The sequence below is a fragment of the Bacillus rossius genome, chromosome 6 (assembly GCF_032445375.1).
Source record: "Bacillus rossius redtenbacheri isolate Brsri chromosome 6, Brsri_v3, whole genome shotgun sequence".
NCBI lineage: Eukaryota > Metazoa > Arthropoda > Insecta > Phasmatodea > Bacillidae > Bacillus > Bacillus rossius.
In genome coordinates this window covers 47,919,458-47,945,266 of record NC_086334.1, presented here as the reverse complement: position 1 = coordinate 47,945,266, position 25,809 = coordinate 47,919,458, and the positions used below count along the sequence as shown (strand labels likewise).

The 25,809-nt window shown below is 37.5% G+C and overlaps 1 protein-coding gene across 1 annotated transcript in view; it reads right to left on the bottom strand.

Annotated features, from left to right (window-relative positions):
• LOC134533156 (molybdenum cofactor sulfurase 3) overlaps nucleotides 1-25,745 on the bottom strand; it is a 36,765-nt gene extending 11,020 nt beyond the window's left edge. The window contains exons 1-7 of the mRNA XM_063370513.1: nucleotides 25,009-25,745; nucleotides 24,373-24,529; nucleotides 20,320-21,153; nucleotides 18,872-19,148; nucleotides 12,638-12,754; nucleotides 10,547-11,156; nucleotides 7,198-7,392 (exon numbers count right to left, since the gene is read on the bottom strand). Of these exons, the coding sequence (XP_063226583.1) occupies nucleotides 7,198-7,392; nucleotides 10,547-11,156; nucleotides 12,638-12,754; nucleotides 18,872-19,148; nucleotides 20,320-21,153; nucleotides 24,373-24,529; nucleotides 25,009-25,063 (2,245 nt within the window). The 5' untranslated portion in view covers nucleotides 25,064-25,745. The remainder of the gene's footprint in view (nucleotides 1-7,197; nucleotides 7,393-10,546; nucleotides 11,157-12,637; nucleotides 12,755-18,871; nucleotides 19,149-20,319; nucleotides 21,154-24,372; nucleotides 24,530-25,008) is intronic.
• Between the last annotated feature and the right edge of the window lie 64 nt (nucleotides 25,746-25,809).

The following is a 25,809-nucleotide window of genomic DNA, read 5'->3' as shown; positions in this document are numbered from 1 at the left end:
GACGTGCAACGGACATGAACGAGAGACCACGTTGGGTCCCGTCGCGCCAGTTCACAGTTTAAACGTGGCTCACGCCACTGCGAGAACCAGTCTCGCATCACGTGATCATTAGACGTCTGGAGACCGTCCCCACCTCGAGTCCGGGACGTACTCATAATTATTCAGTGTTAATTGCCGTGTTTAGATTAGTGTGTGTCGTCATCATCATGTCCATGTGTAAGTCAGTATTAATTGTTAATCCGCATAGACAGTAACAGATTCACGTAGTACGTGTATCACGAAATATTACGTGTTATGCACCAGACGTGCTGCGCCACGAATAGTCATCACCGTAGCTCAGGTTAGCCTGCACCCCTCAGTGGAGCAGTCCTCGGAACACCGTGAGACGTAATCAGTGCCGCCATTCGAGGGCCGTGTAGGCAGAGTGAAGGTTGACGACAATACGGCCAGTCACGTGCCAGTGCCTTGTGTAACGTTCTGTAACGTGTGCTACCGGAATAAAACAATCAAAGTTACGTATTTATTTCACTGATACGGCGTCCTGGGAGGCCATAACAGCCCGGGGGGCCCTTGTCGACGCGTCCCTGCCTGCAGCCACGAGGCCAGGAACCCCGCCCTTGAGACCAAAATTCACTTTATATAATTTTAATTAACCAAATTTCAGGACAGGCAGCGTCAAATGTAAATATTAGTAATTAATAAAACTGTGAAAAAACCTAATTGGGCTATCCCTTACGAACCCAGTCCTCACCACATAGGTCGCACAATACACCAATCCCTCACTTAGCACGACTAATTCGTTCCTAAAAATGTTCGTGTTAATCGAAATCGCGTATTCTGAAGCATTAGTCCACATAAATATAAGGCTAAATTATTTAATGTGTTCCAAGATGTGTAGGGAAGTAATCTTTACATAATATAAATGCGTAGAATAATACTTGAAAATGCATATGTCATATCATTTATCTTTTTAAGCCTACCACCGAATACGTTAGATAAAGAAAACATGGCACAGTGTAACGGGAGATAAGTGGTAACATATTTACCGTCAGTCAGCAGGTTGGCTTGCCCGCCCAGGCGTGACCTTCAACACGCGCGCGCGTCTGTCTGCCTGCTGTTGCAAGCAGCTGGATCCTTTGTTATTACGTTTAAAACTTAACAAAATTAAAACACTTTAATGAAATTAAGAACCGGTTTTATATAACTTTAAAACACACAGCCATATGTAAACATTTAGTTTGTTATGCACACCTCTTATAAAAGCGGCTATGTAAACAAATCAGTTAACAGATAAACAGATTTAGATTTTCCCTAGAGCACAAACATAACATTAAAATACGGGTACACTCCCTATTTAACGCGGTTGTCAGGGTACATAACTTTTACCCGCGTTGTTGCATAACCGCGATGTTTCGATGTGACCAAGGTCAAAAGGCATAAAACACCGCCTGTGTTCTAATAGGTCGGCAAGCACGCACAGTATAGACGGCCCGCCTTTGTGCGGACTTTGCATCCGCAGTTTCCACTAAACACGGGTGAAAAAATAAAAATAATAAATTTTACAGATAAATATTAAATGTTGAATTGTTTTTATTTTTCCGCGTGCCGCGCACAGTTTGTCGCACGGCCTACGAGCGCGCCACACGCCGCCATACACATGTGCGGCACACAAGCTGCTGCTGCCAGTCTCGTGATGTTAGCCACAGTATCTGCTTCGTCAGTGTCCGTAACAAAGTAAGTGCAGTGTGTGCGGTTACACACGATTCTGTGGTCAAAGTCTTCTAAAAAGAAAGGCCGTAGTGATACTTCAAACCGAATATGAATCGCAAAGTACCGAGTTTGATTGACAAAATAAAAATTCTAGATTTACTTACAGATAGCTTGTCTTTTGTAGAAGCAGGCCGCAGATACAGGAAAAAAACGATTCTAGCATTCGTACAATAAAAAATAGTCTATCGTGTCAAGTGGTTAAACTTTATTATCCATGCTTACAGTAAATTATAAATGGTCACATGTGGGAAACAAAAATTGCGCCAATTTAATTTTAGCGCCAATTTAATTTTAGCGCAATCAGTGACGCCGTATTAAAAACCGTGTTAAACTTTGTCTTTACTTATTTCACCAAATGCTGTGTCGAGTTGCTGAGTGTTGTGGCTCGGATCGGCAAGTGTTATATTCCCCAGCCTCTGTTTAAAGGTCGGGAGACCGCTACACATAAACATTTCCGGGACTTGTTTACTACCTCACGGCAAAAGTGGTACAGTATGGTTCACGTAAATATTGGACCACTGGGAATTCCTGGGCAAAGATTAAAAATACGCTAGCCGATTTACTTTACTATTTAATGTTAAAACATTATACCAAAGTAAAAAGATGAACTTGTATAATACAATGAATTACCCAATAATATTACGTCTGTAGGTTTAAGTTGTAACAAAACATTTATATACAGATGTCCAGTAAAGTACCAATTAAGATTCTGGAGTGGAATTTTAAACACCGGACTACCTGATTTTGCCTTGTACGCAGCGACGCTGCTCAGTCAAGTGACTCATGCTCTGCCTGTGTGCTGTGTGAACACATTCCCTCCCCCACTCCCCCTGGTGTTTCTGCCCGCTCTAATCTCTACCTCTCTCCATGTTCTCGGCTCGCCTCTCCCTACCCAGCGCTTGCCGACAACCAAGCCTATCCAACATACATCCCTAGCCGAGTTACACTGGACAATGTCGCTGGATGGTGGGCTTTATCAGGTCCCCTGTCCGATGCTTCATTTGTGAGATAAAGCGACGTTAAGAACTAGTGTTTCAGAAAATATCACTGGGCTGGATTGGACCATAATTTGAAAACCCTACAAGCTAGAGTAATAATGTACGGAGATATCTTGTTTAGAATTTTACTGCGGACATTTTCTACGCCTAGGCTTTTTTCTGCCCGATGCTTAGTTTGTTAGTTACAACGCAAAATTATCCTAATCGGCTGTCAACCATTTATTCCATTATTATTATTCATTTCTGACTGGGGGACATGGTTTGACCCGCGATATACCCGATTCTGCGATCAATCGGGGCGCAATATACCGGGAGTTTACTGTATGTACAATATGTACATATACAAAACATAAAAGTTAGTTAAATATTTTCTGGGGTGAAATTAACACTATCATCTTGCTTTTTTTTAAAAAACGTGTCCAGTTTCATTTGCTTTGGTTTCTGGTCTGCGGCCGGGCATCAACAGTATGGCCCGGTGTTTGTTTATCTGCGTGCGCATCTCTTTCCCCTCGCATTCCAAACCACTCTTCCCCCCTCGAATTCCATACCTGACGTCGCGTCGTTTCCGAGATTTTTTTTAGCCTGTGGCGATTTCGTGCTAACTGAAATTTACAGACGTGCTATTCGAGACTAGGGCAGTAAAATTTACATCGTGCTAACTGAATTCGCATTAAGTGAAGACGTGCTATGCGAGGGATTGGTGTACACGTTTTTTTTAAAAAAAAAGCAAGATGATAGTGTTAATTTCACCACCAATCCCTCGCATAGCACGTCTTCACTTAATGCGAATTCAGTTAGCACGATGTAAATTTTACTGCCCTAGTCTCGAATAGCACGTCTGTAAATTTCAGTTAGCACGAAATCGCCACAGGCTAAAAAAAATCTCGGAAACGACGCGACGTCAGGTATGGAATTCGAGGGGGGAAGAGTGGTTTGGAATGCGAGGGGAAAGAGATGCGCACGCAGATAAACAAACACCGGGCCGTACTGTTGATGCCCGGCCGCAGACCAGGCCGTACCGTTGATGCCCGGCTGCAGACCAGGCCGTACCGTACAGAAACCAAAGCAGATGAAATTGGACACGTTTTTTTTAAAAAAAAGCAAGATGATAGTGTTAATTTCACCCCAGAAAATATTTAACTAACTTTTATGTTTTGTATATGTACATATTGTACATACAGTAAACTCCCGGTATATCGCGCCCCGATTGATCGCAGAATCGGGTATATCGCGGGTCAAACCATGTCCCCCAGTCAGAAATGAATAATAATAATGGAATAAATGGTTGACAGCCGATTAGGATAATTTTGCGTTGTAACTAACAAACTAAGCATCGGGCAGAAAAAAGCCTAGGCGTAGAAAATGTCCGCAGTAAAATTCTAAACAAGATATCTCCGTACATTATTCCTCTAGCTTGTAGGGTTTTCAAATTATGGTCCAATCCAGCCCAGTGATATTTTCTGAAACACTAGTTCTTAACGTCGCTTTATCTCACAAATGAAGCATCGGACAGGGGACCTGATAAAGCCCACCATCCAGCGACATTGTCCAGTGTAACTCGGCTAGGGATGTATGTTGGATAGGCTTGGTTGTCGGCAAGCGCTGGGTAGGGAGAGGCGAGCCGAGAACATGGAGAGAGGTAGAGATTAGAGCGGGCAGAAACACCAGGGGGAGTGGGGGAGGGAATGTGTTCACACAGCACACAGGCAGAGCATGAGTCACTTGACTGAGCAGCGTCGCTGCGTACAAGGCAAAATCAGGTAGTCCGGTGTTTAAAATTCCACTCCAGAATCTTAATTGGTACTTTACTGGACATCTGTATATAAATGTTTTGTTACAACTTAAACCTACAGACGTAATATTATTGGGTAATTCATTGTATTATACAAGTTCATCTTTTTACTTTGGTATAATGTTTTAACATTAAATAGTAAAGTAAATCGGCTAGCGTATTTTTAATCTTTGCCCAGGAATTCCCAGTGGTCCAATATTTACGTGAACCATACTGTACCACTTTTGCCGTGAGGTAGTAAACAAGTCCCGGAAATGTTTATGTGTAGCGGTCTCCCGACCTTTAAACAGAGGCTGGGGAATATAACACTTGCCGATCCGAGCCACACACACTCAGCAACTCGACACAGCGTTTGGTGAAATAAGTAAAGACAAAGTTTAACACGGTTTTTAATACGGCGTCACTGATTGCGCTAAAATTAAATTGGCGCAATTTTTGTTTCCCACATGTGACCATTTATAATTTACTGTAAGCATGGATAATAAAGTTTAACCACTTGACACGATAGACGATTCTTTATTTTTTATTGTACGAATGCTAGAATCGTTTTTTTTTCCCTGTATCTGCGGCCTGCTTCTACAAAAGACAAGCTATCTGTAAGTAAATCTAGAATTTTTATTTTGTCAATCAAACTCGGTACTTTGCGATTCATATTCGGTTTGAAGTATCACTACTGCCTTTCTTTTTAGAAGACTTTGACCACAGAATCGTGTGTAACCGCACACACTGCACTTACTTTGTTACGGACACTGACGAAGCAGATACTGTGGCTAACACCACGAGACTGGCAGCAGCAGCTTGTGTGCCGCACATGTGTATGGAGGCGTGTGGCGCGCTCGTAGGCCGTGCGACAAACTGTGCGCGGCACGCGGAAAATTAAAAACAATTCAACATTTAATATTTATCTTTAAAATTTATTATTTTATTTTTTCACCCGTGTTTAGTGGAAACTGCGGATGCAAAGTCCGCACAAAGGCGGGCCGTCTATACTGTGCGTGCTTGCCGACCTATTAGAACACAGGCGGTGTTTTATGCCTTTTGACCTTGGTCACATCGAAACATTGCGGTTATGCAACAACGCGGGTAAAAGTTATGTCCCCCGACAACCGCGTTAAATAGGGAGTGTACCCGTATTTTAATGTTATGTTTGTGCTCTAGGGAAAATCTAAATCTGTTTATCTGTTAACTGATTTGTTTAAATAGCCGCTTTTATAAGAGGTGTGCATAACAAATTAAATGTTTACATATGGCTGTGTGTTTTAAAGTTATATAAAACCGGTTCTTAATTTCATAAGTGTTTTAATTTTGTTAAGTTTTAAACGTAATAACAAAGGATCCAGCTGCTTGCAACAGCAGGCAGACACGCGCGCGCGTGTTGAAGGTCACGCCTGGGCGGGCAAGCCAACCTGCTGACTGACGGTAAATATGTTACCACTTATCTCCCGTTACACTGTGCCATGTTTTCTTTATCTAACGTATTCGGTGGTAGGCTTAAAAAGATAAATGATATGACATATGCATTTTCAAGTATTATTCTACGCATTTATATTATGTAAAGATTACTTCCCTACACATCTTGGAACACATTAAATAATTTAGCCTTATATTTAAGGGGACTAATGCTTCAGAATACACGATTTCGATTAACACGAACATTTTTAGGAACGAATTAGTCGTGCTAAGTGAGGGATTGGTGTACTATTTATTTTAAAAAGAGCACTATTTTAAATGAATAAGTAGACAATTATTTTGTAATAATTGTTTCAAGATGCATTTTTCAAAGGAAATCATTTCTATATGCCTTTTTAGGGCACATTCACTATGTATAATACCATCAAATTGGCAAGCAATTATCAGCAACCTACAAAACTAACCAAACTTAAAGTCTGTTGTGTTTCATGCACACAACCACCGATACGGCAAACCACATAACTGGAATCCAGTGTATCTCACTGTACACTCTAATGACTCCCATAAAAAAATTATATTCTGGACTTATATTCATTGACATTTCATGACCACATGCAGACACAGCTACGAATGTTGGGAAGGGCGAATGACAGAATAGTTTAAGTGGATGGAATACCTCCAGTTACATGAGGAGTCCAAAATTTCGAGAGAAAAAATAATAGTATTAGTCCCTTAAACTGCTATTTTAATGACATTTACAACACCTTGGAAAATCATTTTCAAGACTACATTTTATCTAATTTTTAAGAGTAGTAAGATTAAAAGAAATACTTGCAGTAAAGTAGCATTTAAAAAAAATGTAATATAATACGTTCTTACACAAAAATTTGAATCAAATTAATAGATGAGGTGCCAACTGGAGTAGATTACTGATAATTATCTCAATTTTTTTGTTTAGGAGGGGTTAAGGGGGTGAGGTAGGTGATTGCCCACATTGCTTTTTCCATAGGACCGCCACTGGCATGTTCTGCGTATAAAACCAGTTTTAAAGTAGTTTTTTTTATTTTTTTAGTTATAGAATATAAATGACAAGTTCATAACTTTTTCAATTAAAATACTAATAAATAAAGAGGGAAAAAAAAAATTAGCGTGTTAAGTACGTGAAGTAAAATTAAAAAGGAGATGTGAATGTCAAGAACAATCCAGTGAAGAGTGAGGGAAGCTCACCGCCGCGGCTGGCGACTCTGGAAGGGCCGTCCAGCTGCCTGATGAGGCGCACCCCGTCCCGGAGCAAGGCCTGGGACAGCCAGCACGCCACCTCTTCCCCGCAGTCCGCCGCCTGCACCCTGTCCCGGCACACCTTGCTGTGGCACACGCCCCCCTCAGCTCCCGCGTCCAGGGGCACGTCCGCGGGGGGCATCCCTGCAACAAGCTGCACGCCTCACGCACGGCCGGGTGCAGTCTCACTCCCATCAGCCCGACAGCGCTCAAGATACATCGTCACGGTACACTTCTGACTGGTTAGGGTCCCGCCTAGTCAGGGGCGTATTTGTGTTAACGAGGCGCTGCATCTAGCGCGGTATCGCCTCTAAGCTCACTGCTCTGAACTGGCACGCAGTCTCCTCGTCGTGCATGGGGCAAACGTGAAATTCGAGTGGTATATGGTGGATAAATTATGACAAAATATGTAATGCAAGGCCCTTGAGTGTTTTCAAGGATCTGTACCTGGTGTTTCATACCTAAACATTTTTTTTCTGAAAACACACACTTTAGCCCTTTTCAGATACAGAAATGCAGATTGAAAACAAAATACGGAAACAACACTACTCATCCGCCTTTAGTGTATTCTTAAATACTTTTCGTAAACAGACCTCAATCAGATATCTTATCAGGTTTTAGGTAGAGTTAAAAGAATTACTACCCATTGTGGCCATTACCATGGTGCAACTTCCAGAAAACTTTTATGTAGTTTTTCGTTTCATGGTCCACAGACCCCAAAACCATCAACTCAAAACTTTATATGTATATATATCACAATTTTGTGGACACAATAACTGTGCCAATTATTCTCAAATCACTTCCAAACTGATACACAAAATCTAGTAGTGGAAACTCTCTGTCGAATTCGTTGATGGGCAATATCCAACCAAAGAAGTAGAAATGGGGAAGGTTTTTTTAAAAAACAGAAAAATCGTTCTAACTCCCGTAATATGGAAAATATCACATCCGTTTGAGCATTTTATAACTCATAGGAGTAATGTCAAAATCTTTTGATTCAACAAATTTTTGATACGACCAAACATAACTGCAAGGGATTGAAAAAACAGGGGTTGGCGGACAAAAAAAATCATAATCCTGTTTGTAGACATAGCATTGAATTTTTACTAGTTATGAATTAATCTTATAATTATTATCTAGTTAAAAAAATAAGGGTTAAAATTTAAAAAAAATATATAACTCCCTTAGTAGATATATCAAATCCATTCAAATTGTTTATATATCTTATAATTCGTACCTAAAACTTTTGTCTGAAACAATTTTTGATAAGACAAACTGTTATTGCAGGGAGTCGAAAAAATAAAGGGGAAGAATTTTAACAATTTTATATTTTTGTACTATGACAACTGTTAAATCCATTCTGTTTTACTATAAAACATTAAATATTATCTACAACTTTCATCAGAATAATTTTTATACGACCAACCATTACTGCCCACAACACGTGGACCAACGAGTGTTCCGGATAGGCTGCAAACCTCTATAGCTCTCCAACGCGGGTGCGTCTCTTGACAAGCCACACTGGGCTGAACAGTCCACACTCTGCCTCACTGTGAGGCTGCTCTCCCCTGAGGGCTGGCGCTGAGCAATCGTCACTATCATCATCAAAACCTGCTGGGTGACGTCCGCCACAACTCCACACACTCCTGGTGGAGACCGGCCCGCGTCAATAAAACTGAAGCTGAGCTTCATGGTAAAGCTATCTCAGTGCAACAAATTCTTTTGTCCCCTAAAATTCAGAAGAAGACTGCATACTGAAATATATTTAAATTTCATAATATTCCAAAACAAAATATCTAATTTTTCTGCACGAAGCCACTCAAAATGGATACTGTGCACACACATCGCAATAAGTTATATGGTGCAAAAACATTTTTTGCAGACAACCAGAATTTGTATATTCTTTAGGCAGTATGTATTACATTATGTAAAAGTTTTCTTATTGTCTTAAATTCATATTACAAAAATAAAACGCTACTTAAAATGGACATTGTGTGTGTGTTATCATCGCTAACTGATATTGCTAGTTTCGTGGCACTTGGTGATTATTCAGCCATTATTTTTACGATAACAGGAAGTTGTTTATGTCATTTTGAAGTATAGTTTTTCAGTAACATATGCCTATTGAAATGTATACTTAGTCAATAATAATGCTGGGTATTTTTGTCATGAAGGAAAAAATTAAATAGGAAATTACTTGTGAATCTTAAGCTGCAATTTAGTCTGCGCTTAACTTGGCTTTTGTACATTTAAAAAGGTAATAGGAGATTGTAAACTCATTATAATGTCTACATATTGATTAACATATCTATCGTGATTTTTCTGACTATATATTTGTATTGTATTATTCTTAAAATATTGGTCATGTAAAGTAAATTAATTTTTAAATAATAAAAACTTTGAAATTCTCACATGATGCCACTGACAACAGATATTGCACAAGCTGGTCACTGAAACATATGATGGGCTTGGTGTAAACACTTTTTTTTTCCTTGCAACATTAGGAGAGAACTAGTTCTGACGGACCCTGAAAATAATTTTGTGCAACGGGAAAGAATAGAAAATTATGAGAACGTGAAGTAAAAAAAGCAAGAGAGGCAGTCAAGACTATAGCAAAGCTTGCTAATTCCAATATATCAATGCATGTGACATATCTGGTTCCATATCTTTCACCACAGAATAATATTCCAGAAATGTTTGGAAAGAATTGAGCATTAGATGGTTTAGGGGGAGGATTTAAGAATAGGGTGTTACATCGCACAGTTACACACAGAGGCTTCAATAATGACAGGATAAAATTATAGTGGGCTCCGTACCACTTGCATTTTGACATAATCACTTTGGTGCGGCTACCCAAGAGCATGTGCGGTAAGAGTATGAGGTAAAGAAGCTGAAGTTGAGAATCCAACATTTTTTTTCCACACTTTTTTCTCAGCAAAAATCTACTTAAATGTTAAAATATGTTAATTTTAAGATCACACTGATAATTTCTAGCATGTAGTGGCAGATAAATGAAAAGGAAAATATAGGATTTTTTCTTCTAAGTCCTGCCTAGGTGGAATCTCCAAGATGGGAGAGGGCTTCAAACCCAGTGGGTACCAACTTGCAAACATGTGTGCACTGTTCCAGGCATGGGACCACAGTGGTTGAGTGGTCTGATCACTCGTTTCCCACCAAGCCAATACAGATTTCATTCCTAGCAGGGTCAAACCCAGATTGTTTGCAAGTGGGAAACGTGACAAGACGTTACTGTGAACATCAATTAGGTACATTCTCAAGAAGAACAAACCCCACATACCTGGATAGTTTAGGCGCAGCCGATTTCTTTCCAAATCGATGAACGGTTGAATCAAACACAGCTTGGTTTCCTGTTTCTGAGTGAGACACACTCCTGAAGCAGTCACAACCATCCACTCGCGGTCGTAGATGAGACCGCGCGGCCCTATGGTCCAGCTAGAGACGGCCAAAGCCGCACACGACTTGACAGGATACAAGAAAATGTGCGTCAGAGTCATGTGCTCTGCCAGAGTGGAATTTCCTGCATCTTTTGGTCTTTCTTGGTCACCCGCAGTAACGTCCATGCATAAGGCAAGACTGAGAGATGGCACATCACTGCAACTGTCCGATCCATTCTTTCTCTGAGAATGGATTCCGTTATTATTTGTACCAACTTGTTCCACGTCTGTGCACTCAGGCTCCTTAAAAAATTTGCTCCTGTACATCTCCACATGTGATGCCCACCACTCTGGTATTTTATTTATAGCAGGTTTTTCAACGAAGCAGTTGATCACCAATGACAGCAGTTTGTCAACATCTTCCTTACTGGACATGTACCCAAAAGAAACCCTCACAGATCCTGTTGGCTGCCCGTCCACTAGATCTCTGTCATCTCCACAGACATGACCAGCCTGCAACACCAAACAGACACATATGAAATGTGGCAAGATATCATTCTTTAAAAGTGAATTGAAGTGAAGAAAAAAAAAAGACATTAAATTTTTTTAAAATAAATACAAGTCAAATAAACATTCTTGAAATAATGTTTGATACGAAAAAATCTGGCACATTAAAAGAGTTTGTGCCATCCTTCAAAAACATTTTTTAACTTAATTATTATATACTAGCTGATGTACCTGTGCTTCGCTACGGAAGTCTACAGGCAAAAGTGAATGAGTGAGTGAGTGAGTGAGTGAGTGAGTGAGTGAGTGAGTGTGTGTATTAATCAAATTCTGAAAATTCCCTAAACCACCCCGCTTCGCCAAAAATTTCACTATTCCAAGAGTTGTTATTGCAGGTTTTCATCTGATTTTATAAGTTTTTGTCACTATTATAAAATAAAATACATTTATAGTGAGTGAAAGTTCTAACTCTTAACATCATAAATTAATAAACGTTACTCCTTCATACTCATATTAAAATAATTTTACTTCAAGTTTCATTAACAACATTATTTTACTATTAAAAAATATTGGTTAAAACAGCTGAAAATTTTTCTAAATCTTCACTTTTATCAAATACAAGCACTAACAAAAATGTTATATTATGGTATGATTATAATTATTAAGACCTCTATTTACTGAAATTAATTTATAACAAAAAAATATTATCAAAGTATCCTGTAAAGAACCATGGAAAATGTACTTCACATAAGCAATACTAAAACTATGGATTTCTTTGTGACAAAATTGGCAGTTTTGTGAAAATTAAAAGTTGACTATACTCCCCTGTGATAAAATTTTGATAGTAAGACTATGACCGTAAAAGATATTTCATCTTGCAATAAGGCACAGAATATAGACGCAATTTCTTGTCTACACACCGGTTCTGCACTTAACATCAAAACACGTCAGTAGGTACAAGGGGAAATATCTCTCTCCTACCCCCTCGTCCTAGTTCATGATAACAAGTATGATGTCATCGAGAGGAAGGGTGACTTGCATGATTGCACACTTGCATACATGCATACTTGCACACTTGCAAACTTTGCATACTTGTGCAATAGCATAATTCAATGCTGCCATAATTGCATAAATTTGTTTTTGATCTGCAACCTCCGCCAAAGAGAATTATTTCTTATACCTAATAATGTAATAATATAATAAGCAAGAAGTTTCACTTCTGTCACACATGGACTCAACGCACAATTTTTTTTTGTATCTGCAGTTATTTTTAGTTATGGGGGTAGTTGGGATGGGGAGCAGGCAATTACTCCCATAAGAGCACCACTGAATGAAGCTAGGGTCACTAGTATCAACAAGTACAAATGAATGTGATGGCCTGTGTGCCAACATTACGAGCAATTGTGTTTGTTGAAGCAGGATATTTAATGCTATCTTCCTCTTTAAATTTGGGTAGAAGTAAATGCTTATTAGTTGACAACAGGTGATACCTGGAAGTGATGCTTGACGTCTTGCGAAGAGTGTCCCAAGTGTTTCTGACAAGCTCCGGGGTTACAGAAACAACCTGTACGAAGCTGAATTCCATGAAGATTGGCCATGTTAAGAATCTGAAAACATTTTGTGCATTATACTTGGAGGACATTATTAAACACATAAAACTCACAAAAAATATGTAACACTTTTTAATGTACATACATATATATTACTGTTGAGTTTTATCAGGAGGGATTACACATGGTATCTTTATTTTAGAATTCAGAAGTATATATCTATGAACAATGATAAAATGATTTGGTTTAAACTAATACACCAATTAATGGGAAAACACAAACAAATTATCTATTAAAATTTTTTTTATAAAAACCTGTACCTCAATAAATATGTTATATGAAATTACAGAGTTTAGTTGTATCTATCAATACTATTTTTAAATTTTATTTCAAAATAATTAAAATCACCTAATGCTGTCAGAAAAACACTGTAAATTAAATTTAAAATTAGGTCATAAAGTTAAGATAATGAAAATTTAATTTTTTTAGATAGAATTCTGTTATGTAAAATCCACCCATTTTTAAGCTTTAACTATAATTTTTTTCAGGTCCAGTTAGATACTTATATATTTCATTAAATATTAAAAACAACAATGTGGGAATGTCATACACAAGCCAGCTGTGCTGTGCAAAAATATTCTGATGTCACATCAATTTAAGTAATCTCTCCCCATCTGATTGGGGAGAGCTAGAGGGAGCTAGAGGCAGAGCTAGAGAGAGAGATAGACAGGGACGGATCTAGAGCAGACGAGGGGAGGAACCTACCCTGGGCATCAGGTCAAAAGGGGCGCAAGATGGGCCAATCAATTTTTTGTAGACTAAATAATTATACAATATCCACGAATTATTTTATTTTACTCATTATCAATAATCATGTTTTCAGTGAAGATCTTTAATACTCAATTTATCATTAATTTTTATTTGAGTTTTTCTAGCTACATGATTGAGTAGACAAATTATTATTATTTTAATATTTGAATTTCCATTGAATCTTGAACACTACATATTGGTATAAATACAGTACGTGAAACATACACTGGTAAGTACAAAGGGTGTCATAAAATCTAACTTAAAATAATGCAAGTGGTGTTCACAGATGCAAAATAAATTTTACCTGGTATGTTTATTGCTGTGTATGTAAGAAAGGGGGGGGGGGGGGGGGGGAAGGTGGGCACTAATCATAATTTCTGTCCCGGAGGGAAGAAAGCCCAGATCCATCCATGGATATAGAGAGAAAAAAAGAGTGAGAGAGAATAAAGTCAAGCCTGACATTTGGGTCCGTTGTCACTAGGATTAGCAGTTGTTGAATCATCCCCGTTTATTCCATTTGTCATGTGAAAAAACACAACGCTTATTCTGTAGGTGATAAGCTAAAAATATTTGATAGCATGAACAAACAAAAGACTAAAGTGAGTTCATAACATGAGTGGAACTACTTTATGTACAAGAATATCATCCACCAGTCCAATTTTACATTAAATTATCTTTTCTCTTTCACATGACGCTCAGCACCAATCTATGTAAATATATTTTAAAAAAATTAAAGGTTATTTTGTAGCGCTTGACAATGGGTCAAAAAATGGTGAGTTTTTATATTTATTTATCAAAGCATATTACATAACTAAGCAACTATTCTAAATCATAAAAAAAACTCTTTTCAATACAGTATGTGCTATCTCAATAAAATTGTTGGATAGTTTTTTTATTATGGTGGAGAGTGGCAACACAAATATAATCTTTATACCTCTAATTGTTTGATAACAAATGAGAAACAATCTAAATGCAATTATAGCTTGTGATAATTTGACTCAAAATGCCTATTTCAAACCGATGACTGACAAGCATGATTGAAGGTCTCTAAAGGACAAATTGCATCTCTTTTACATAAGTATCAACACCACAAATCTCTATGTAAGAATTTTCTGCTGCTGACTTTAATAAAGCATTCATCATTATTGAAGAATCAATAATTCCAGGTTTAACTATTGCTTCAATATTATTTATTTGTATTGAAAACTTCTAATCAAAAATTGAAAACATAAAAATAATTATTTTATTGCATTTTTTTATTATTTTTATTTTATGTGAGTCTAATTAGTTCATAACTAAATTCATTATTTAAAATATAAAGGTAAATTGTCTTCAGAAATTACAATAAATTTATAGTTCATTATCATATCCCTATACATAAATTTGAGTATTCCCTAGTTTCATTAGTTGGTGAAAATTATTGCCTTTCAAAGTTTTCTACGGTGTAAAGATATATACCAAGCAAAAACTATATTTTATTTATAAAAGATAAAGTGAAATACCCAAAAAACAATTTTCAATAGTGAAATTACAAATGAACAGAGATGAAATCATTAAAAAAAAAAAAAACACTGAACTTTTAAGTTTTTCCTTTGCTCTATTAATTACCATATTTACCTGAATATAATGCTACAATTATTACCCAAAGTATGGAAACCAAAATCGGGGGTCACAATATAATATAATTACAAACTCTATCATTCCATTGGGAATGGCTTAGTTGAAAAACTACAGGCTCTGCCTCTTAAATGTGTCACTTATGCCACTTTAGACTGACAGATGAGTTTGTCAGTGGTTTATTTCTGATGTTCTTCACTGTGACTGCTGGTGAAGGCGATACCTCCCACTCCTCTTTCACCCTCTCAGACAACCACCGTACATCATCACATTCTTTGCTTTCTGAACAGCCACCGCTTTTGAACTGCAGTCCTAAAACACAATTTTTTTCTAACTATGGCTAAGTATTTAAAAAGAGACCATGTTAATCAATCTACTGGCAAAAGTGGCACCAGAAAGGTTCAAGTAAATGTGAAATAAATTTATTAGTTTAAATAATTTTCAAGTGCTATGTACTTCTATTGCGATTTACAATCCATAAAGTCTTTTCATTAACTCATAATCAAAACATTCGGGGTCATGTTACATTCAGAGCCGCATTATTTTCGGGTAAATATGGCAGAAAATTTTTCTATAAGACAACAAACTTAGTGATAAAAATAAAAGCCAGTTATAAAATAATTCATACTGACATTGTCTGGGGCTTCGCCCCTACTGAGCCCGATGTAACACCACCCCTCACTACCCTCCTATCCTCATGGCACTTCCCACCACGACAAATGTACTTGAATGCCCCTAACCCCTGTAACTTCCTCAAGAGGGTGGATTAATGTCAGTGCCTCTTCCATAAAAAACTAATTCATACTGTTGCACTGTAGTTAGCGACAAGGTTGGCCAGACAGTCCTTACGCAATGCAAGTAGTGCCCGCCCATCTTCTACCAGCACCAGTAATCAGATTAGCGCGGCACCCCTCTCTACCTCCCACAAAGGTTTGGCACATTTCCAGAGCATCGTCTGCGTAAAGTGGTGTAACTAGAATGCCATTGTTTTTGGAGCTTTGAGTGTTAAGTCGAGAATTCTGATGACGCAACACTTCAAAGGGCTACTAGATGGCAAGGCTGACCTGCAAGGTAGTAAAGAGGGTAGGTGACCCCTTGGCAAGCAATAACAAGCAAGCTTCATGTAAGAAGGCTGGTGTATCTGGGCCTGTGTAGCGGCATGAACAGGTGAGTAGTGCAGAGCAGTATATTGGGACCGAGGTGCACGGAAAGAGACGACCAGTAGCGATAGCCACTTTCAAGCCCAGCTCCAGTGGAGAGAGTGAATAGTGAACTGATTAAAAGTGTGATTACTTTGTGGATAGACAATAAAATTGTTATGATTTAATTAATAGCATAATTATTGGTTAGTAAATAAAACTGTAGTTAATTAATTGGGCTATCCTTTCAGACCTGTTTTCCCCACTCGTAACAATATTATAAACCTTTCTTTTTCACCCCAAGTGTTGTGTGTTTGTTTCAGGATCCTACAAACATTCTACATGTTTATTATATTTAAATTATATTAACTACAAAAACGGGCCCAAACTTGCCAAAGTATTTTATAATTTTGAACAGTAATCTTTACACATAAATCATTACATAACTTTTATGCTTAAATATCTTTACAATAATTTTGTGAGTATAACTGTGTTTTTACTTTAATACGATAACTGTATGAATTTGAATGACTTAACTGTCCATTTAACTTGGTGTCAGTACTTCGTCCAGAGCCCCCAGAGGCCAGCTCTCGCCTGAGTCACATTGCATTGCCACCCGAGGTAAGACGCCTTCCCCACTCCGTGGACTTAACAATTTTGTACCTCAAGTGGTCTTCGCCATCCCAATAAAAATAATTAATCTGATTCGCTTTTAACTTTCCTCGGAACTTACTTCGGTATATCTACTGTTTAGTTAATTTAATTGTAATCCTCTAGCCGGAGTTCAGACATCACGCAAGAAACTTTATCCAACTACAAAGTGGCTCTGGACATCATGCAAACCGATTTGTGCCGTTAGGCTTTTCTACAGTTGTCATTTGTGGCTTCAATGTATGAGAAGCATGAGATGCGAGGCAGTGTAATAAATCTCATCAACAAATCACGTGTACTTATTTCTGTGTTCATCCATTGTGGGATGCCTATAAGACAACTTAATTAATAACATCTGTAAGCATACATGACACTGAGAGCGGGACCGGTCCTGGCACATCAAAGTATTTGCACCAGCAGGACATGAGTCACGCTTCCACATGGGCAATGTCATGTCCAGAGAACAGTCTCCGCCAGGTCTATATCACCTTAATATGGTGCACCCATAGTTTCCGCATTCATATCTTAAGCGAATACTGATTACATTGATACAAACACCAAATAAACATCTGTAAGACCAGAGCTAACAATATTCAACAATAAATAGCTTCCAGGCTAAATGATTATAAAACAATCAAGAATTCAATAAACTATTAAACTATTAAATTATAAAATAGGCTTTTAACTCAAATATGCATGCATCAAAACCACTCACAGCATAAATGCAGAGATCCATGCTCAAAGCAGTTACACATAACAGTGTTTAAGCCCATTACCTATGCTATAACACTTACAGCAAAAAGATAAAAGAGAGAAACAAAATTTAAATACAGTAAAACTTTGATTAACCGTGACTCATTTAAGTGTCAGCTTCTGTTATCTGTCATTGTCAAAAAAAGTGTGAATACAAACAAACCAACAGACATCTTTAAACACTTACTGTATAAAGCTCGAAGTATATGTGTGTACTATTTAATTTTAAATAGTACAATGAAATTATGTAACTGTACATATGTATTTAAATATTTCTGCTATCCATCTATTCAGTTATCCATCACAGCCCTGGTCCGGACAGTGACCATTAATCTAAGTTTTACTGTAATCAATTAATTAATACAGCATTTTAATAAAGAGACTGTGAGGCAATCTATCCCATTGCATTACCAGGTCTAAAGGGACGTGCGTCCAATCCATGATAGCATTCTAAACACATTAAATGTTGGAAGTCATCATCATGCTGACTTGAAAAACGATGAGAAGTGACGGAATAGTACTTATTCAAAATAAGGTGAAATGACTTTTCACAGAATTTCAATGCTCAGGAAAGATGACACAGCAAAAACCTACATAAATCAAGAGAATACATAACACGTAAGAACACCAAGTACCGAACCCTAAACATAGACAGAGCAAACAAACATTAATTAGTTAATAAATATTATGATATTCTTAAAAAATTACCAACTAGGCCTAATGTAACCATTTATTACTTTGCATGCAAATTTTATATAATAAGTAGGGCCAGTATTTTTCATGAAAAAATATGATCGCTCATCAGACAGCAGTAAGGTATGCCAACATTAGCGATTGTTTCCATGTGATTCGCAGCTGTCCCCAAGAGAAGCCCTATCTGGGCGGGAAAATCAGGACTTGTGTGCTTCTGCACTGGATGGCTGTGATTGGTGTGCTGACAGTAAACATGTACCTTGAAATAAACCCAGCCAACCTCGAAACAGACAATGCTACAAAAATTTACACACACACAGCTGGTCTGGAAATCATTTCACGAAAAATACATGGCCCTAATATTAAGCTAACATGATAACTGTTATTTCATAAAGCACTCATTGCAAAATTAATCTGTAAAGTGCAAGTGCAAATGGAACCACAAAATGACATGCAAGTGAGTACAACAAGAGATAAACCCCCACTCACCGTAAAAGTGACATTGTCTAACCTCAACGAAGCCCACATACTCCTTGTTGGCCCTCAGCAAGTTGAAGTTGACGATACCGCCCTGCGTCGACTGGTCCCGATAGTCCGTGTCCCCGTACAGGACGGCAGCCGGCCGGCCGTTGGAGTGGTGCAGCGTGAGCAGGCTGTGGAACAGCCTCTGGGCCAAAGCAAACGTGTGCTCTGCCACGCTCTGCATGTCTCCGACGAGACGCTTCAACGTGTCGAAACCATGCTGAACGGACGCTATTGAGAGGAATGGTATAGTGCCATCTTCAAACCTGTGGGAGGTGTGTGTTCAATTGTTACTATTTTTTTTTCCATTAATCAGTACCTTAGTCGATTAATAAAGGTTTCTGGCTTACTAAAAGGAGTTTTGTTTGAATTTTCACTGTTTTGGTTAAATAATGAAGCTATAAAATTAAATGGAAACCAATTCAATTAATAATGGCTTATATCATTAAAAACATTGGTAATGAGTGAAATTTCTAACACTTAATTTCATAAATTAATAAACCCCACTTTTTCATACTTTATTTATATTTTATTTACGATTCAGTTAGTTTTTTATAGCAAGTTCCCATCATATATTAAATTTAATCATTCAATGAATTTTTGCTACGAGTATAAAATTACAGAAAATTTATGTAACATAAATACTGTTACTTAATATATTAGGTTGAATATATTTTAAAATAAAATACAAATATCTTCGGTTTTGTACCTGTACAACAGAAACACTGACACCGGCACACACAAATAAATGCATTTTGGGACTTTCAGGTAATTGAAAGTATAATGTCCCATCTTTATGAGCTAATTATTATTATTTGTAGTTATAAATACATAAAGGTTTTTATATCCAAGTACAAAGCTCAAAAGAAGTTTTATTAGCATTAGGCCTATTTAAAGAGAATACAATCTGATTGAATTACGATTCTTTAAGAAATGTGCTATCTTAAAAACTTTTTCCATATGTATATGTATTAACATTCTTTTCAGCTTCACTATCAAGGATGAATTCCAAACTCATAAATAACGCTGTAAAAGCACGTGTCAAACATTTTAAACAATATTATTTGTCATAATTTTTTGTAATATACAATTAGGGCCATGTACTTTTTGCAAAAATATTTCCAGACAGCTATGTGTTTAAAATTTGCAACATTATCTGTGTTTCGTGGTTGGCTGGGTTTATTTCAGGCACATGTCTGCTGCCAGCACACTAATCACAGCCATCCGGTGCTGAAGCAAACGCTTCCTGAATGGCCAAATAAGGAAATGGCTTCTCTCGCAAACAGCCGCCAATCACAAGGAAACATTCACTAGCACTGGCATACCTTACTGCAGTCTAATGACCTATCAGATTATTTCATGAAAAATACATGCCCCTATGTATGAGCCATTAAAATTTTCTCATTTCAGATACATTAGTAGCAATGTAGTGCTCACCTGTCACTCAGGAGCGGTCGTGGCACGTGAAAGTTTTCACAGCTCAGTGCTATTAGCACGGTCCCACCACCAAAATACTTCTTACGTAAAACATTAGCGCTGGTGTTCCGCACCAGCAGAGCTCCAAGTCCTGTTGGGTAGCCAAACATCTTGTAGAACGAAATGCACAAGAAATCCGGTTTAACCCGAGAGAGATCTATCGTCTGAGTGGTCACGTGAGATGCTGCGTCCAGCATGCAAAACCATCTAGAGCATTTATTTTCCCTTTTATTCCCGGCAGATCTGCTGCATAAGACCGTCTCCAGACGGCCATCTTGAGCCTGAGCTATCCACGAGAGAGGATACTTTACTCCTGAGAAATTACTTTGCGCTGGGTACACGAAGAGTGAGTTGCCTGCGTGGGCAGCCCCGTGAGTCGACTCATCTTCAATGCAATTCGTTGAAAATGCATCGAACACATCAGAGTCTGACAAACAATAAACACTTCCACACTTTTCCGCTGCCGGCACTCTCATTCCAAGGACGGAGGTGTGGTTGTCCTGCAAGTACACAAAATCACCTGCCTCACCAGTGTAGCACGGTCGTTTCATTTCCTTCTTCTCCTCGCGTTTCCTTGTAATTTCACCATTTTTTATGGTGGTGATATTACCAGTACCATTTCGCGAAACACCTGACTCCTCTCCCTCCAGATCTACGCCGTGTGGGTTTTCTGTTCCTTCAAAGTATTCCTCCGTCCAATCAAAGCACTCTGCCACCATTTTCAAAGCTGCTGTTGCGCCAGATGTGAACACCACACTGTACTCTTGCGAGTCTGTGTTAAAATGTTGAAGAATCCTGAAAAAGTGAATACAAATTATGCAAACTTCAAAAAACAGCATGCTAAATAATTGCACCTACACTACGGAAGCCACAAAGCTTGACCGAGTAACAAAACAATTTTTGTAAAGGATCTTTGCTAGAAATATACAATAATTATTTAGCTGATAATGCTATGTAAACAATTTAGGTTACAGATTAAATAATTATTGCTTATTTTGCATACACTACATGAATTTCCAGGGGAGTAGCTATCGGGATGTATCCATCACCCCCTCCTACTACAACTCATAGTTCTGCATAATAGAGGCACTCTTTGTTATTGCAGTTTCTCTTGCGTAGTAGGGACAGGGGCACAGAGGCTCATGCCCTTAACCACCCTTCCCTTCCGGAGGACCAAAAAATACACAGACTAAAATTATACCAATATTTAAACATTTTTAAAATGTTTATTTTATGACAACAAACATCCCAACCTGATGTGAAATGTACCACAGCCACTGTGTATCATTGCCACTTCTCCTTCGTGAGTGCAGCGATAAGGCGCAGTTGTAAGATGAAGATGATGGACTCACATTCCAGGCGACTTGGAATTACCTGTCTGGCCATCCTGATTTTGGTTTCCAATGATTATTCCAAAATCAATCCAGCAATTGCTGGGACGGTTCCATAGTACAGATCATGGCAGACCCCTTCCCCAGTTTACTTGCACTGCGTTGCTGAGTTTATCCATCACTAATTAACTCACTGGCAACAAAATGTTAAAACCAAATATATTTTTAAAAAAGCCTCCACTTGAGTTTGCTAAAAAAAATTACTGGTGCGTCTTTCTACGTTATTCTTGATCACTACGGCGAGCCCTTAAATTGCTGAACACTCCGTATCAAGGCCGTCGAGTGTCAGTAAAAGCCCTGGGTCATAAAAAATTCAATCATTTGTAATTTTTTTTTGTCCTTGGAAACGTATGCATTTAGTGTCTTCTCACAACGATATAGTGCACTTTCTTCTGATTGAATATGATAAAAAAAAATTGTTATATGTTTGCGATTGGCAAAAGTTTCGTGTTGTCACATAGGCAGTGTAGTTTCTAAAGCAACAATAATAACATTGGGTTTTTGTCACTCTATAATCAATCCTGGATCTGCGCTTGTACAAGTGCGTGCCCTAAAACCCTCACACCAGAATCTGGCTCATGTTTCTTCCACCTGAAACAGGGATGTTGGCTAAGAAAAAAGAGTTCAATAGAAACATGTTCCAAACAAAACTACTTGCCAATCACTGGCTTTCGCAAAGTTAAAAGTTCTTTCAGAATCATAATATACCACTACACAACACAGTGATAGGCTAATTGAAAGTAAGCTTCCTTATCCTTGCTTCAGATGTACTTTAGTGTGTTAAAAGTTGTGCTGTAGATATTTTTACCAAAACTGTAGTACCATCATTTGGGCCAAATAGCGGACTAGGTAGTTGTTCGTTATAAAGTGGCAGCAGAAAAAAATTGCAATTCCTATTAATAATTCACAGCCATTGGCAGGCTAGTCAGTCTAACCTGTTTATGTAGAAGAAAATATTTCTAATTATAGTTCATAATTATTTCAAGATCAACATTGCCAGAAGTCATTATCTCTGTTAACTCGTGGACAACAACATTTTTGCTCCTTTAAATGATTAGATGCGATTATTTTTTATTTCATGAACTCATATGTCTAAAATTACATGATTAGATTCTTTGTATGGCTATACTGTAGAATAAAGTATATGACTGCTAATTATAATTTGTAGTGTTTTCAACCAAAAGGCTGATGAATATTCTTCAAGAAAATTATGTAGTCTTTAAAACTATTTGTAATCATTAATTCTTGTTTTCATGTTTACAAGTTGCTTCAAAATTTTAATAGGCAAAAAGCACTTCATAGTGACACCTGACTAGGTTAAGAAGCATGTGGTGCTAGTCTGCAACAGGACCAATCCCATCCAACCCCACAAACAGGTAGATACATACAAGTTGCTACCTGAAGTGAAGTACCTTGGTAACATCACACACCCTAACCTAGCCACACGGACGTGTGTGAAACGCTCTCAACGTTCATCAACACACTGATTGGCTATTGACCATGCTATTGTAAAAGCCACCATAGAGACAACCTAACTGACTAAGCTCATGCAAACAACGGCATGATAACAAAATTGACTTTTTGATGTCATACTTTTAAGAAAATAAACTTTATTTTGGAGATTTGTAAAAATTATGATATTTCCGAGCATTGGCTGCCTGAAAAAATGCTGTATTTTTGACAGGGTTTCATACAATTCAATCATTTGGTTTATCATAAGTTTCTTATTAGCTTCAAGTCTTCAAGTGCAGTCCATCAGGCAAACTAAAGAAAACAAATGAAAAATTTTTGTGCTCAAGAATGCTGCCAAATAATAAAGCATACACTGCACATCCCTGCCTGTTCTCTAACATGACAGCCTCGCATAAAATTTCTTCTTTATTCATTGATTTGTTCGTATTAAAATTTTTATTAAATTTTTATTTTTTTTCCATCTATGAGGTCATTAAAGACGGAGACATGAATCTCTCTTAAGGGATATTGGGATAGGACTTAGCATGGCCTGTGATACAGATGACTGAAATAACATAATATGAAATTTACATGTACCCAACATTTTCAAGATATTGGAAGAAAGATTTTTTAATTCAGTTCTGCATATAACATATCATTGGTTTTGTAACAACAAAATATGTTATTTTACCCCTTTAGAGTACAAGAGTTGACTAACGGTAATGCAGGTTTGTAACAATGCACCGGTGCTGTGAATCAATGGTACGGTTTCCTCATGTCTATCCACAGTTCTCTAACTTCCCCTCTACAGCCAAGAAGTGTACATGCAGGAATACAGCACAGGGACATTCATATTCTACCCCTACAGCAAGGGGAGAAGGTGGTTTAGAGCCAGGATGTGGTTCAAAGAACAGATAATTGGCCATGTTGAAAAATTAACAACTAATAATTCATGTTGAAAAAACTAAACATTTCTAGATTTAATTATGTAGCAAATAACAATACCTTTATAATGTTTGATTTTTATGGTTACCATCATGAAAGTAGTTGTAGTTAATAAGCTTACAGTTGTTTAAGTTACCACTGCAACTTGTAATGTTAGTATTCCGTGACAAGTAGCCTACCTACTTGTCACATTCAGCATGCATTTACAAATAAAAAAAATGCATACCTGTATCTGACTTGGTCTATCACATCTGTGGTATAGCGACTGCTCAGAGACAGAGAATGTGGATTCCCGTACACATTATTACACAGATCTTTAGTGACTGCTTCAAGCTGACGTTCAGAATATAATGTTGCTCCTGCATGATCCAAGTAACATATATCTGAAAGATTAAAAAACACTTATAAGCCTGGGCAAAACCAAATTATTGAGCTTTCAAATATGATCATTATGACTATAATTAGCATTAAAACGTACATCTAGACTTAAGGTGAAGAAATAACCATAACTTTTATTTCTTTACATATGATACCCAATTACTTTGAAATTTAAGCAGGGTCTAAACACATGTAGTTTTAAACTCAACTTTTAGGTTTCTTAAGTTTACTCTGGTCCATGTGCAAAGTAAAAAAAAGCACAATAAAAGCTCATTTCTTATTTGTTACAAACAATATTAACATTTCCACTATGTAGCGCCAGGGTTCGAAGACACAAACTAAATACCTTAAGATCGGTAAGCACAACCAATAACTTAAGATAACAAATTAAATTAAAATAAACTTATTACTCTTTCCTTACACTTCACGACCTTTTGAAAATACCGCGTCCAAAAATGAGAATATAGATAAAATAATCACTTACTTTTAAGTCTAGAAAATTCATGGCGTATTTTTTCTTCTTTATTTCCGGAAAACATTAAGCGGTTAGTGTCAAATGATTTAAATTCCAGATACGGAATTATTAAAACTTATTTTTTTCTCCAGCTTATAATTGACTTTCAAGCGGATTAACCACAGGCTTGACAACTGCCTCGACGGGAGATGCTATATGCTGTTTTCTGCCTTGGTTGCAAACGAAACCGAAATGCGCTGTTACAACGTCATACGTGCTGTTTTGACAAGACTGGACACAATGTGTAGCTAACGAACCAAAACAACAGGAAATGTTTCCCCATTATCAACTTACATGCTATGCATTACGTAATGTTAGGTTATCGGTTGTATTGCAAAATAGACAACAGAAACCAGTTACGCGCAGGATGTGGATATGTTTTTTTAACGCATTATTCGAGATTTTTTTTATTGAAAACATAGCATTTGTTCTATAAAAGATTATAAGTAGGTACCGTCCACAAAACCACTTCATTATAATATACTGTGTTTTAAAAAGTTTAAAACACGAACGTTGAGATACGATACGGTAAAGGCAAGTGGAATAAATTTCTCAGGAAATTTACGACTTTACGACCAATTAACGCTCTCTCTTATTATTGAAAAACTTTTGTAAATACAAATAAAAAATATTTTTGACACTTAGACGCCCGAATAATCCAAATTTCAAAGAACCGCTTACGTATATTTTCGGATTTAAAAAAAAAAGTAAAATTAGGTTGTCGTTGTTGCAATAGAACTCAGTTTCGCAAATAAAGTTCTAACTAAAAAT